General features: G+C 25.8%; 3 protein-coding genes across 5 annotated transcripts; 1 reads left to right on the top strand and 2 right to left on the bottom strand.

The window, feature by feature from the left end:
* Positions 1-332: 332 nt before the first annotated feature.
* Positions 333-4,848, bottom strand: Jasper (JIL-1 anchoring and stabilizing protein). Of its 2 annotated transcripts, none has more exons than XM_074257309.1 (9): positions 4,537-4,848; positions 4,214-4,284; positions 3,966-4,123; positions 3,731-3,894; positions 2,761-2,941; positions 2,489-2,584; positions 2,166-2,395; positions 1,803-2,055; positions 333-678 (listed from the first exon to the last, which is right to left on the bottom strand). In XM_074257309.1, exons 1-9 carry the CDS (start codon positions 4,615-4,617, stop codon positions 665-667), a joined length of 1,248 nt encoding a protein of 415 aa, XP_074113410.1. In that variant the 5' UTR covers positions 4,618-4,848; the 3' UTR covers positions 333-664. The 2 variants fall into 2 exon arrangements, with proteins under 2 accessions (XP_074113410.1, XP_074113345.1); XM_074257244.1 differs by lacking the exon at positions 333-678 and adding an exon at positions 1,472-1,732.
* A 1,001-nt stretch (positions 4,849-5,849) lies between these two features.
* LOC141528502 (carboxypeptidase B) lies at positions 5,850-10,473 on the bottom strand. The gene is made up of 8 exons (XM_074244580.1): positions 10,333-10,473; positions 10,017-10,247; positions 9,737-9,931; positions 8,575-8,697; positions 7,778-7,911; positions 7,513-7,688; positions 6,407-6,638; positions 5,850-6,326 (listed from the first exon to the last, which is right to left on the bottom strand). The coding sequence occupies exons 3-8, from the start codon at positions 9,873-9,875 to the stop codon at positions 5,964-5,966; spliced, it is 1,167 nt and encodes a 388-aa protein (XP_074100681.1). The 5' UTR covers positions 9,876-9,931; positions 10,017-10,247; positions 10,333-10,473; the 3' UTR covers positions 5,850-5,963.
* Positions 10,474-12,129: 1,656 nt separating this feature from the next.
* LOC141528519 (peptidyl-prolyl cis-trans isomerase 6) lies at positions 12,130-15,727 on the top strand. Of its 2 annotated transcripts, none has more exons than XM_074244605.1 (7): positions 12,130-12,167; positions 12,253-12,551; positions 12,872-13,076; positions 13,757-13,959; positions 14,029-14,171; positions 15,021-15,113; positions 15,483-15,727. In XM_074244605.1, exons 2-6 carry the CDS (start codon positions 12,498-12,500, stop codon positions 15,049-15,051), a joined length of 636 nt encoding a protein of 211 aa, XP_074100706.1. In that variant the 5' UTR covers positions 12,130-12,167; positions 12,253-12,497; the 3' UTR covers positions 15,052-15,113; positions 15,483-15,727. The 2 variants fall into 2 exon arrangements, with proteins under 2 accessions (XP_074100706.1, XP_074100714.1); XM_074244613.1 differs by lacking the exon at positions 12,130-12,167 and having other exon boundaries at positions 12,264-12,352; positions 12,446-12,551.
* Positions 15,728-16,157: the final 430 nt, after the last annotated feature.

Genomic DNA, 16,157 nt, shown 5'->3' with positions numbered 1-16,157 from the left:
CGCATGCCGGGTTTTATTCAAACTGAACCCGCTTGCTGCAAAATGAACCGGATGTTGGTTTTCGAAAAGGACATTAAAGTTAGCAGTCACTAGAGAATTTTTTAATTTTATTCAACAAAAAAATTAGTTCTAAAAAATTATTTTTATTTTTAAAAAATTTTTAAATGTCAATTTTTTTTGCCATAATTTATTTATTAGAAAAAATTCTGAAAATTATTAAATATCTGCTAAATGTATTTTCATTTTTCGAAAATAAAAAATTAAAACTATTATACATTTTAAACTTAGAAATATAATCAAATCTATAATTAAAATAAAAAAGAATAAATTCATTTCAAGTTATAAACTATTTTATTGAAGCTTAAAATGTAAGTCATTACAATAGTCCGTTATAATTATTTTGTTTTTTTTTTCTTTTTTTTTTTGTTTTTAATACAAAGCAATTTTGTTTGATACCAAAAATATAATTAAATTTATTTTTATCTTCACTTTATTTCCATATTCATTGTATAAAATTTTCATACCTATTACTTAAATTCAAAATTTTTATTTATATCCATTTCGATAACAATCATCTTAACATGCCTAAATTAAATCGGAAATAAAACAAAATTTTATCAATATAATTTTTATACTCTTCTTTTTACAAAGTTAAAATTATTTTTTAATAAATCGTTTCTGAAAAAAAAAAAAAAATTATTATTGCTTACTTGAGTTAAAAAATTGAACATTAGTATTTATTTACACGTAATAGTCTATTATAAAAAGAACTCTTAAAATTCTAATGATTTATTTTTTAGTTCATCATATCATGAACTGCTAGTAATCAACAACTGAATATGAAATAGTGAATATTTTTAATATCTCGTTAATTATTACTTGTAACTATGGTGTTCGATTTATTTACTAAACATTAATGTTACAAAAAAAGAACTTAACTAAATGAAAATCTAATGTAACAACGAGTATGAAATAATGAAATATTATTAAGTTGCGTAATAAACCAAATATCAATCATTATCTCTGACTTAAACTAAGTGAAAAATTATTTTAGAAAAAAAAAGCTGTTGCTTACTCAAGATAGTGAAGGAAAGAATTATTTAATAAATTTGAAATAAAGTAAGTCGTTGATAACAAAAACTTCTTATGTATACATAAAAAAGCAACCGCAGTAAATAAAGTTGGTAAAATATTTGTAATTACTTAATAAAAATCACGCACTTATTTATTTTATTCATTCAATTAAATTATTATTATTATTATTATTTTATTATAATTATTATTATATATATAAATTTAATTATTCCACCAATAGAATTGTGCATTTATCACTCAACTAATTGTGTTACGCCGCTTAACTGTCATTGAAACAAATGTCACTTAGTTATCAAAGATAAATAAACACTGTTATTGAAAATTTTATTTTTAATTATAAATGATAATAAAAAATAATTAGAGTTAAATAAACAGCATGAATAAATTGTTTTAATTATTATCTAAACATATTTATTTATCTTAGACAACTTGAAGACTTCATTCGAATAACGATTTGGTAATGGCGAAGATGATGTATTTTATTAAATTATTTATTTTTATTTTTATTATTAATTTATTGGTGAATGTTACTTGGAGGTTGGAGATGATGTCTCATCAGTCGATAAATCTCCTTTAGCTACATCATTTTGTGTAACTCCTTCATCACCAGACAATACATCATTGGCATTTGCAGACTCTTAATTATTTTTATTTAATTAGTTATCTGTACAACTTAACAAATACTATAATAAATAAATTTTATTTACCAGGATTCGTTGGATCAACCAAGAGTCCAAATATTGTGGGCTCAGGCATATTTTTCGTAACTTCTTTAAACTGTGTAACTTGCTCACTAAATGTCTGCCAAAACGACTGATCATCCGGAATAATGAACAGCACTTTGAACTTATTATACATTTCTTCAGCTTTCTCTCTTATTTGTTGAGCTTTTTGTTTAAAATTTTTAACGGCTTCTTCAGAAAGCGACCACTCGGATAAATTACCAATATATCTTCGTAACTATAAAACAATAATTAATTTTACTTCATTATTAACTTTGCTAAATAGATTGATTATTCAAATTTATAATTTAAAAATTAATAATCTATAGATTTTGATGATTTAATTACCCTTTTTACAGTTTCAACAACATTAGAATGTTTTTTAAGCATTAACGAATCTATTGTAAGACCGAGTACATCGTCCATTGCTCGAAGACATTTTTCAGTGTCTGCTTGTTCCAAAGACAAGTACGACTTTATTTGATTATTTAATTCCACCAATTGACTTTCCGTGCGTAACCGCTTAACTTTTTCACTTTGATTCAAATTTTCATTAATTATAAGCTTTTTATCGTCTTCTGAAATAGTAAAATAATTCGTTAAACATCTAATTTAAAAAAAAAAAAAAAAAAAAAAAGTTGTCATGAATTCACTAAAAAAATCATATTTACTTTCTATGCTCATTCTTTTTTTAGCATTAGCCTGTGTTGATACGTTTTCATTATGCTCATCATGTTTAACTTTCGCTCTTCCTCGTCCGATAGTATCTATAAGAAAAATATAATTATTTATATTTATTCAGCAATCACTCAATAAGCACAAGTTGTTTTTTTAACTAAAAGAGACTTTGTATTCGATTAATTTTAATTATATCACAACTAATACCAAAAGTATACATTTTTTAAAAAACCAATAGTCTCTGACTTCAATATTGTCTACATACCTAAATCATATTCATCGTCGGCTGAAAAATCGGCGAAACGTTTAGGTTTTATTTTTCGACCACTACGACTAACGACTTCTTTTCCAGGGGTTTCTTCACCTTGAGACTCATTCCCTGCTTCTGTCACAGGAGTCGTTAACGCTTTACCGCGACCACGTTTCTTTTTTGTTTCTGGCGTCTCCTAAAATTAAAAAATAACTTAGATATTTTCAGAATTACTTACACAATATTTAATTAAAAAATTGTTTAGTATTATGAGGCAATAATCATCAATAAAAAAAAAATAACATGTAAAGGATCAGGTGGAAAGAGTATCAATAAATTCTAACACAATTATTCGTTATACGACGTTTCGTCGGTTTTATTCCGACATCCTCAGGTATCTAGTTTGACAGACAAATAATACAATAATTTGAAAAAAAAAAATTATAAATAAATTATAATTAATAATTATAAATAAATTGATATAAAATCAATGCTTTTACTGATATGTAAACATCAGCAACTAATAACAAATAATATTAATTTTATAATTATTAATTATTAATTATAATTTTTAAATTAATTTATTTATGATTAATTTTTTTAAATGATTGTATTATTTATGTGTCAAACTAGATACCCGAGGATGTCGGAATAAAACCGACGAAATGTCGTATAACGAATAATTGTGTAATAATTTACTGATGGTCTTTCCACCTGATCCTTATGACATATTAATATCTCAAGACCTGAAGTTTTTTATTATAAAAAAAAATAAAATTATTAAGCTTTATTTATTAATGTAAGGAATAATCGCACAAACTTATAAATCTTGAAGTAAGCTTGTCGGCAGTTCCTTATAGTTAATATCAGGATTAATTATCATGATATGTAAAAACTTTAATAATATCAATATAAATGTAATCCCCATTTAGAATACAGTAATTTAGTACGGCTAAGATAGTTTCAACAATCATTCAATACTTACGGTAGAATTCGATGAATTGAGTATTGATTTACGTTTCAACGATTTCTTTTTATCACTCTCATCAATTACCAATGTTGATTCTACATCACTGTCTAATTGAACACCTGCAGAGGGCTCAGTTGTCGTTTGGTTATTTTCATGATCTGATTCATCAGCAACAGCTTCTAAAAATTATAAATAATGAATTAATTTCTAAACGGTAATTAATTGATCATTCTAAAAAGTTGATAAATACCTTTTGTTTCAGTTATAGTCGGAGTTTTCTCTTCAACTTTGTCAATGTCTTGTTCAAGCTCTTGCATACCCTCAAGAAATTTTTTAGCTTTACTAGGCTTACCATATTTATCCTTATTCTCGTGGTAATCATATATTCTATCAAGAGTACATTCACCCCTGCAATTAAATATACGTGTTTTTAATTAATTAATCAATTAATTCCAACTAAAAAAAATATTGGGAATTATTATAAAATAGAAAACGTACTTTTCACCAGTTCCATAAAAGTAAACCTCGTATTTACCGTTTTTTTTATTAGACTCTGGTACTTTTCGAATCTGAAATAATGAAAATAAATTAATGTAATGTATACTTAATAAATTATGTGCAAAAAAAGAAAAAATGCCAGCCAATTATGATGAAATCTTGACATAGCAGTTGTATGAAAAAGCTAACTGATAATTTTATTAATTTATAAAATTGACAAAAAAACAGTAACAATTTATGATGAGTAAATAATATATAAAATTTTAATGACTTTTATCAATAATTATAGAGGATAAATAAAATAAATGTGTAATTAAACTTACTTTAGCTGGCCAAGGCGGATAACCTCGAACCTTAGCAAATACTTTGTCACCGACAACAAATTTTTTTACCAGTTTAACCATTATTAATTACAATATTAATATAACAAAGTATAATTATTAAATACGTGTCAATAATAAAAATAATTTATCGATTAATATTATGAATTTGTTGAATGATTAAAATATATTAATTTACAAAAAACACTTGAGTTTATTGAACGCGCAACCATTTGCACAATAAACCTCGTAATATTTGTTGAGGAAACGTAAGAAGAGGAAGGGGATCACGAGAAAAAAACATACGCGCTACGATACGACGCGCTGCTGCGGTGCCGGCAAATGGTGTCTTAGCGCTAGCTTCATTATTGTTATTATTATTACTTATGCCTGTATCGCATGAAACTCACTGGTTTTACCCGCGTTTTTTTTAATTGTGTTCATATAATAATGTCAGTGAAAAGTGACTTGTATGTAAAAATTTTTTATAAATTTTGTTATAAAATAATCAAAGATTAATAATTAAAATTTAAGTTGCATATTTGTTTTTTATTTTAATAATACTGAAGTTAGCAGTCAGCTGTTAATTTAAAAAAATTTTTTAATAAATCAATTACAATAAAAAAATGCTTCTAAAAATTTTCACTTGTAATTTTTATTAATTTTTACACGACATTAAATTTAGCTGTCACTTCACAATTTTTTTTATTTTTTTTAACAAATAAATTATAGCAAAAAAAAAAATTATTAAAAAAAAGGTAGAAATTTTAATAAATTAAAAATGCAATTTTTTTCAAATAATTTTTTAGAACAAATTTTTTTGCTAAAGAAAATTAAAAAACTGTCAAGTAACAGCTAAATTAAATGTCATAAATTTTATTTATGACAATTTTTTAATTTTCTTCAACAAAAAAATTGATTCTAAAAAATTATTTAAAAAAAATTGCATTTTTAATTTTATTAAATTTCTACAAGTTTATTTTTCAATAATTTTTTTTTGCCATAGTTTATTTATCAAAGAAAATTAAAAAAATTGTGAAATGACAGCTAAATTTAATGTCATATAAAATTTAGCAATTTACAAAAAGGTAAGATTAAATAAAATTCAAAATCTTATTAAAAATTAATCATTTATTTTATTATAAATACAATTGTTAGATGAAAAAATAATTTATTACTTAAATATAGACTAATTGCTTAAGCGTCGCATAAAAAACTGTTGACTTTTTGGTAAATTTTATTTAAGAAGAAACCAAAAATTAATATTTGTCAACTTAAATTCAATAAAATATTACCAAAAAATTTTTTGTGCCACTTGAGCGTGTAAGTTATAAATAATGGTTAAGAAATGTATAAAAATATAATAAATTATCACAAACTCCTCAACCGTTGTAAAATAAATAAAAATATTAAAATAAATATTTACTTATTTATACAGATTTACTAGCTTCAGTAATAGTTAAGACAGCAGCAAGTGCTTCTTTAGCCGTAGGAATTATATAACGAGCCGGTAGAATGAAGCCACTTTTACCCTTGTCTCTCAATTCGATTGTATAAGCATACTTGATCTTGAGAATCGCCTTGGCCCAGTCATCAGAACCACCAGCAGCCGCATAAAGTGTCGTTGCACTATTACCTACTGTGTAAATACTACCAGAACCGCCCGCAGCTTTCATCGCTGATGCCGATTTTTGCCCTACACGTTCTAAATCTGCGTAATCTGGTGGTACTCTTCTGTCATAGCCCCAAGGATACAAAATATATTGACCATAACTATGGAATGACAAATAAGCCTAGACAAGACAAAAAAAAATTATTTATTAAAGTCAATTTACTGTAAAAGTAATAACAGGATAAAAAAAAAATTTTCTACCTTAAAATTAGCAGCACTGGCTTCAAAGAAATTTTTCATTGCCGCTGTTTCAGGCTCTGAAAACGGCCCGGAACCTGCAAAAATTTCTCTGCAAGGCTGCTTACTTGTACCAAGACCTCCCCATCGGTACCCGAAATTTCTGTTTAAATCCACGCCGATACACACACCACCTTTTTCGGGGCTGCTACGATTTTTTCGCCACAATCTGTCTCCTCGGAAAGTATACTCGTATCTGCAGAAAATAAAATAATTAATATAACTATTATTTAACTGATTCTAAAATGTTCACTTAAATTTATAAAACCTATAAAAATTTATTTTAATTTATAAAAAAAAAAAAATTTATAAAATTGCTCACTATTAATGTAATACTCTGTACTTTACAGCACTTAGGGAACACTTGTTCTAGAGTCGATTGAATTAAATTAAATAAAAAAAAAATTTTTAATTAACTTAGCAGATAGTTAAAAATTTTAAGAATTTTTATAACAAATAATTTATGGCAAAAAAATTGACATTTAGAAATTTTAAAAAACTACAAATGCAATTTTTTAAAAATAATTTTTTGGAGCAAATTTATTTGTTAAAAAAATAAAAAAATTGTCCAGTGACAGCTAACTTTAATGTTATATCAATTTAGCAGATAATAATTAATTTAAAAAATTTTTTTAACAAATAAATTATCGCAAAAAAAAATGAGAACAAAAAATTGATATTTAGAAAATAAAAAAAGTAAAAAATGCAATTTTCCAGAAATAATTTTTTGGAGCAAATTTATTTATTAAAAAAAAAATTAAAAAATTGTCAAGTAACGCTAACTTTAATGCCATAAAAAAAAATATGCACTTATGGATTTAATTAACTTAGCAATAATTTACATTCAAACAGTTTTTTTTTTTACAAAAATAGTATTTAAGCAATATTACTTTTACTCTAATTTTATAATATTTAAGTATATATAAGTTCTAATAATCCTGTTAAAACTAAAAAACTTTAAATATGTATTGTATTCACATAATGAATATTTTTTCTTTTGCAATTTGGCCAGCGAAGCCTTTGTCATAAATCAATAAATTCAATTTAATTAAACAAAATGAAAAACTTACCCATCAGGATTAACAACCGGTAAAATATAATAATCAGCTTGAAGTTCATCGCTATTTTCAACCAAATAATTAATAATATATGTCACAGATGCAGGAGAAATCCATTCACGAGCGTGAATTCCGCCGTCTATCCAAATAGCTGGTACGTTTGGATCGCCTTTACTTATTCGTAAGACCTTTTATTAATTATTTTATAAATTAGTAAGTTAACTTAATAGTTTGTTTGTGCAAATTATATAATTTATGCATTTACTAAGCTACATACCTTAAGAGGCCTGCCCTCAACGGAATTTCCGATAGACATTACTGAACAAAGATCGGGAAATGTGTCAGCAAGGTAGTCCAGAAAACCGTGAATATCTTCCAATCGGTGATAGCTCGACCACTCCATACGATGACCTGATCAAAACTTTTTTTTATTAACACAATTTTTGGCAAAAGCTCCTTAATTATCTTCAAATATCACACGTAAATGTAAGACATTTTAATATGTAATTTTTCTTCTTATTACGTTTATTTTCTTCAAGTTGAATTTAAAATATTTAGCGGGATTTTAAAAATATAGTTAATTTTAAGTGGAATATAATTTATTTAATCCGTCAAATTAATTTAAACGTTCAATTAAGGATAGTAATTATTAATAAATTTTAAGTACTATACATTTAATTTAAACGTAATCGAAAATTTCATAAATTGGGATAAACGACAGATACTAAAATTTATTAAAATAATTATCAAATATATTATTTATAATTATAACTTTATTAAGATTATAAATGAAAGAATAAAATATATTTTCATGTTTATTAATTCTGTTTGATTTATTTTGAATAAAAGTCCATTAAAATTATTATAATCAATTAATTAGAGTCAAAATATTATATCAATCTCGAAGTTAATTTTTAATAGCTCTGATGTAATAGTAAAAATGCATAATCAAAAGATTCAATTGATAAATAAATGTACTTGTGATATTTGAATGATAGGAAGAAAAAAAAACCCATAAAAAGTAAAGTAGCAGTAGGTCAGATTTGAATGGGAGGCAAGAAGAATAAACCTCACCCTTGTAATGCCAAAGGCCTTTTCCATCACCATGTACACTAGCTACAGGATAATGAAGAGGAGCACGAGGACGCAAATATAAATTACGTCGTAACTTGACTTCCTTCCACCAAGCATAACGAGCTAGAAAATTTTATATTTTTTTTTTTCGTTTTTTCTACCCTAAGAGTAAGCAAAGGTTTGATCATAATCATAGTATGATAATGACTTTCATCCTCATTATTATTAAAATTAATTCTGATCGTCAATCGTCGGTTTTTTAGATTCAAGAAATTCAAAGTCAAGTTTAGAATAAAAATGTAAATAAATAAATTGAACATGCAAGTGATTCAAGTGATAATCAAAACACGTGTGAAAACTCGATGTACAGACTACTGGGTAACTGTTATGTTAATAAGTATTGTCGATCAAGTATGAAACTGGGTTATCCTTTCGTCTCCAACCGAGGTTGATAACCCCATTTTATAAAATCTCATTTGACTTATTATTTTATAAACTAATTTATTTTTTAATTATCGACTTCAATACCCAAGCATTTATAATAACCCGCTGAATTTAAGATACCATTGATTAATTGCTTTAAAATTAAAGATTGCAACTACACTGGAATATAAATGAAGAAATAGTTAAATCTAATCAAGCACTACACAGAAAGAAAGAAAGTCTTGAGTCAAGCGTAAATTTTCTTAAATCAAGAAAATCTTAAGGAAGATTGAAAATTTCTTGGATGAAGTTAAATTTTTTTAAGGCCAAAAAAATTTCTTCTTGCTCCAAAATAACTTCGGTCTTCCTTGTAATTTTCTTGGTTCAAGAAATTTTTTTTTCTGTCTACATAGGGGAGGGTGGGGCAAGACGGCCCACCTGGGGCAAGAAGGCCCACCTCAAAAATTGACCAAAAATTTATTTTTCTAATATTTTTTTATCATATTTTGGAGGTGGTCCATCTTGCCGCAAAAAAAATTAAATTTTTTTTTGAACTTTCGAAAAATTCCAGTGAATTGAGTCAAAGTTGGACGAGTGTAAATCCACTTGATAGTAGAAAGCCACAAAAAATAAAAACTAGCTTAGGTGGGCCGTCTTGCCCCACTCTCCCCTATACTAATAATTATCTGAAGGGTTAATGGTTAATTTTTAATAAAATAAGCGCAATTATTAAATGTACCTTTTCTTCCTTCAAGCTCTTCCAGTTCTTCAGGTGAGGGCAATGGATTTTCTTGATCTATCGCTTGTTGAATATCTGGTATAATCACATCATATTTTACCTGACGTTCGCGTAAAAAGCGCGATACACGTGGAATCATATCAGGACGAACAAGAACATCAACCGTTGAATCATTTCCAGTCCACTTGGTAACTTCTGTTAAAGTATAAACAATAATTATAATTATTTTTTATGGCAGAGTTATTGGGTTTTATCCATGCAAAGTTAAATGCAAACAAACCTCCAGTATCTTGAAGATAAGACACAAAATCAGATTGTTCATTGTCGGCAAGGACTCTCCACAATTGTGAGCCCTCATAAGTTACTCTTTCTTCGGGTATTTCGACAGCTTTGACAATAACCGTATCCACGACTTCACTACTGGCTTCGATAGGAACGGAATCAAGTTCACGTAATCCCGTGATATTAACATCACGTTTAAATCTCTGAGGAAGTGCGAATGATGATTGTACTGAATAAATAATAACAATATAATAACACAAACAAACAAACTTCATTTTGTAGGAAGAAGAGGCCATCCTCAGAGCCAAACTGACCTTGCCAGTGAGTTGAGCCTCCTTTTATAATATTCGCTGATGTTAAATAACGGGAAGTGCCGCAAACAGCCGATCACCTTTCTTCGATGTCTTTTATAAACTTTTATGGTCGTTATTTATTTTATAAATATTATGGTCGTTATTTATTTTCTATCGCAGGATCTCCTCTGCGGGTGTTATGGAACCGTTGGATTGACATTGAGAAAAATGTGAGAATCAGTACAGACAAGATAAATGTTGTCAACTGTCAGCATGAGAAAGGGAGAAAGAAATAGGAAGGTCAAAAAAGCATGCCAAACGATCACCAGCTAATAATCATGTGTAAAAATCAGTATCATTATTTATCATCATCATCTTTTCCAACGGTACTAAATTTTTTTTAAAATCTTTGTAGTAGTTTTCAATCCAGTTTTACGGCCGATTAAAACATAACAAACAAATATTTAATTTTTATTTGTTATTATTAATTATCAAGTATTATAATTTCTTCTTCTTTTTAATTGTTAAAATAATTTATTTCTCTTATTATTCAGTATAATTTTTCTCTTAAAATTTTGTAGTTTTATTTCAAAGAAACTTTCAGTTAAAATGAAATAAATTTTTGTTTTTAAAATAATAACTTCTATTAAATTTTTTGAAGTAATAGAAAAAATATTTTCTATTCATAATTCATTATTACTGTAAAAAAGTACTCTAGACTTACAAATTATAAATTATGGAGTATGCACAATATTGCCTGAAAAAAAATCAATTATCAATAAACTTTTGATTATTTAAAAACTTTCAATATAGATTTTTTAGTTCAAACTTTAGTTGCAAATAATTTATCAAAATATTAATAAAAATCAATTTTCAATATATGAAATTATGAATTATTAAATCTCTAGCCTTGAATCTACTAAAAATATAATACTCTATAAAGCTATTCTTAACAATCGAGAAAAAAATTTTTTTGATAAAAGAGCACTAATGAATAGAAAACAAATAAATTAATGAATGAATGAGGAAATGTCTATTTATAATAACAGATAATTTTATGATATTAAAAACAACATTATTATTCAAGTAGCATCATATATATACAGTCGCGGTCATTAATTTAAGTATATTCTTAAATTTACTTGAAAATAGCCATTTGTAAACTCGAACGTTTATAAACTATAAGTTTGAAAATTAGTTGATAATTTCATTTGTAAAATTAGCCGCAAATAAAAAATGATATTAGCAATTTTTACTGCAGAAACTTGTAAAATTAGCCGATTATAAACTTTACGAATTGTAAAATTAACTGTTTTCAAACTTCTTATAAATTTTGAATGGGTCGGTTGAATCTACTCTAATTTTCAGAAAAACTAAATTTATAGAAGTTCTTTTGGATGCCTTTTTGATCTACAATTCAAAAAGTTTACAATCTACTAATTTTATAAGCTTCTGCAGTAAGAATTGACTCAATTCACATTTTTAGCCATAGATTTTTATTTTTCGCTATTTTATAAATGACTGAATTTACATTTGATGAAATTTACATTTCGCTAATTTCAATAATATAATTTTTTTATTTGCGAGTAATCGTACAAATGAAATTGTCAACTAATTTCCAAATTTAGAGTTAATAACGGCTATTTTCCAGTAATATTAAAAACATACTTAAATTAATGACCATGATTGTACAATGAAGATGATGTAAAGTAATGATCTAGTAAAATCTGCTACGATCTATATTGCACCTAGTGAACTATATTGTGCGACATAGTTAAATCATTTAAAGACGATTGAAACGATACGAGGGCAACAGCGTCATATTGCAGCCCCCGCACGTTTGCTAAGTTAACATGGTAAGTATTCTATATATATAATAGATATAATATATATAACTAAACATATACTTGTTGTGTTGGGTTTGCTTGTCGACGACTCCAGTGGCGGATTGATATATACGCTCGTGGTGGTTGACGACCACATTTTTGTCGAGTATACTTCTTATACGTCGACGTTTCTCATTCAGGCGGATTAATATAACGTGAGTATTGTTGTAAACGTCGACGTGGAGTGGTCCTGCTTTCACTAGCACCAATTACCAAGTATATTTTATTAAAATCCAAATATATCTCAGAGAACACACATCACAAAATTAACTTCCTCTGCACAATAAATCTCCATCCAAGATGAAGCTATTATTTATAATATTATCAACTGTCATCGCATATTCAAATGTTCAGGTAAAGTAATTAGTTAATTATAATTTTTTTTATCTACTAATACAATTTATTTGCTCTGAACTTACACATTAATAGTTTACTTTAATTAAAAAATTTTAATTATTTTTTTTGTTACAATATATTTTTAACTAATTTTATTTATGAAATTAATTAAATTAGTTAAGCCGAAGTCCCTTAAGTTGACAGCTAGATTAGGGGAAAATAGTTTATTCGTTGGGACATTTTACATCTGTATAAGGTTTCTTCTTATATTTATACATACACGCATGAAATAATTGATTTTTAAAATTTAAATAAGCGCAAAATTTAATATGTTACAGGCGTCGACGTATAAAATCACAGATCAAGTTTATTTCGACATTATGATTGACGATTATCCTATTGGTAGAATAGTAATTGGTTTATTTGGGGATGCTGCGCCAAAGACTGTGAAAAACTTCTTGACAATTGCGACGGAAGGAATCAATGGACGAACTTATGCAGGTTCAAAGTTCCACCGTGTCATCAAGAAATTTATGATACAAGGTAATTTAATTTTATTGCTCAATAAAGTTACCGTATAATAAATGATTCAGTTCTTATTTAATTATTTTTCAATTTTCCAATTCAGTTGTTTATTCTTTGTAGTATTAAATATCCATAAAAATTTTTTACAATTAAATATTTCAAAATTAAAATTATGGATCAATTCTTTTTTATTTTCAATTCAGCGACGTTTCGCCATGGATCCATGACTTCTTCAAGCATCTAATACATACAAAATTATTAAATATTAGCAATATTATATGCATTATACATAAAATTTTTACAAAAGTTCTTTAAAAATTTTTTAGAAAAAAAAAAATTTTTTTTAGAATTTTTTAAAAGATGTTTTTCTTTTTTTTTCTTTTTTTTTTTTAAAGAAATACAAAATACAAGTATTTGAAATACTTCGTACGACGATTAAATATTTCATTATTGCTATTGTAAAATTGATTAATAATAATTAAGTATAATTTATATTAAATAATTTAAAGCAAAGAAAGATCACAAGTTAAATTAAATAAAACGATTTTAAATTAATATTTAACATCGATTTTTAATGAATCTAAAAAAGGTAATCATTAAAAATGAAAATGAAACTTTAAATTCATAAATTAAGAATTTATTAAAGCTGGATTAAAGATGATCTTTTTAATAACTAATATACTCTAATATGATTTAAGGTGGTGATATTGATAAAGGTGATGGTTCAGGATCAGTAAGTATCTACGGAAAGTACTTCGATGATGAAGACTCTGGTTACAATCACATTGGACCGGGATTCATCAGCATGGCTAATGCAGGAAAAAATACAAACGGTTGTCAATTTTTCATCACAACTGTTGCTACACCTTGGCTTGATGGAATACATACTGTTTTTGGAAAGGTATACATTTTTTCTTCATTGTTTTTGTATAATATTATAATATAATACAATTAATGTAAAAAATTGCAGGTAATTAAAGGTCAAGACGTACTTTTTAAAATTGAGCAAACGAAAACGGACGTGAATGACGCACCAATATCACCAGTTGTCATTCTCAAGAGTGGAAAACTTCCAATAACTGCACCGTTTTTCATCTCCGAAGATCCCTACGAGTATGATTAATTATAATATTATAACTAATTAATTTTTTTTTTAACTGTAATTATTATTTATAATCGATTAATTATTAAAGTAGATTGAAATAAAAGTAGCAGCTAGTGTAGATCAAAAGTAATTAAAAATCAGACACTGTAAGTGATGCCTGTAAAAAAATAGCTTCACTATAAGTTCTTATAAATCAATTGAAGACTAGGAGAAAGTTGTGAGAAACAAAAAAAAATGAATGTCAAGGACTGCTTGTTGTATTTGTTAGGGGATTACTTATATTATTATGTTGGTTGACCTAAATATTTAAATCTCTAGACAATACGATGGTCTTCATACGTGTAAAATTTTTGCTATTACGTGAGCAAGTAACAACGAGAGACATGAACATGACTACTGTACTTTAAAATACATTTGTAGATCTATTAACAGCTGTAAATTGTAAAATCAGTTACGATTGAAAGCCACTAGGTCATTTGTAAATTAGACTATCCGAATAATTTTTCAATGGCGACAAATTAGAACCGATTGGTTCTAAAGATTACTGACACGTACACTAATACTGTAGGTCATCTAAATTGATCAATCACAATTTATGAGTTGTATTAAATTAGTATTTAACATTTATTTCAAGCTACACTATACATAGATAGATGGGACGTATCATTACATTTTAAATAGTTTATTTAAAGTTAAAAACAAGTTAATTTATAATTAAATTATAAATATCAAAATAATGATAAGTATTAACGATTTTATAAATTTTAATATGAAATATTAAATATTTTTAAAATAAAATATAATCAGTTAAGTTGTAAATTTTCATTGTAATTATTATTTTTTTTTTTTTTTTTAAGTCAAAATGAAACTGTTACCAAGGAGCTCTAGATACACATCATTACTTCCTTTATTGTATTAAAGTAGAATGTAGTTTTTATTTGTATCATATCGTAAGTAGTTAATTTTTTTATAGATACTTAATACTGCAAGACGCTTATTTCATTTTTATACACAAATTAAATATTATTTAAAGAAATTATGTATGAAAAAATATTAGAAATAATTATGACACTGTTAGCAAACGTCTGAAAATTTTTGATTTTTTTTTATTAATTAAATTACAACTAAAAAGATATTTCTAAAAAATTGCACTTATAGTTTTTCAAGTTTTTTTTTTTTTTTTTTTTTAATTGTTTAATTGAAATTTTTTCTGAATAAAAAATTTCTAAAGAATTGAAAAATTTTTAATTTGTTTAAAAATGAAAAAATTGTCTAATTATTGCTTTAACATTTATAATTTCACTCTGTTATTTTTTTAGTGCCTGGGCATGGATCAAAGCGACTTTCATTCCACTATCATTTAGTTTTTCAATACTTGGATTCTTCCATTGGGTAATGAGACAATTAGATTCCTCCTGTTTAAAATTACAAGAAACAGAAAAATTATTCAAGCAAGATTAAATCATAAATTTCACAATACATTTATAAACATAATTACAAATTACAACTACCATAATTACTTAATTTGTAATGAATTAATAAATAATCTTTTTACAATCTTCAATATTGCTTTTCATAATTTATAATATAAATAATTATTTATAAATAGATTTAGATTTATTTTTACTTGTATCACATAAATATTGCGTTTTACAAGGTGTTTTACATATATATTTTTCTCCTGACTCTACTATACATATAAAGGTATCTGTTATTTATAAATAATTATCTCCTTTTTAATTTTTAAATATCAAAACTATCCATCGGCTGCTGGTCAGTAAGAAATCTTGTACAAAAAAACAATACACATAAATTTTAATATTTAACAAATCTAATTGTAATTAGGTATCGATTACATTTAATTACTTAACTCTATCTAAGAAACTTTTATCACTTCGATTTGGAATGAAAATTGATTATTTTATTTCGAAAAACTTGTGTTATATATTATTTATACATTAAATGGTTTTATCGCATGAAGATTAAAATAGGTG

The sequence above is a fragment of the Cotesia typhae genome, unplaced genomic scaffold (genome assembly GCF_013202065.1).
Source record: "Cotesia typhae breed Kobodo isofemale line unplaced genomic scaffold, CoteBio_Ctyphae contig_11, whole genome shotgun sequence".
NCBI classification, from domain to species: domain Eukaryota; kingdom Metazoa; phylum Arthropoda; class Insecta; order Hymenoptera; family Braconidae; genus Cotesia; species Cotesia typhae.
Note: the sequence above shows the minus strand (reverse complement) of the source record. Positions and strands in the feature narration are given on the sequence as shown.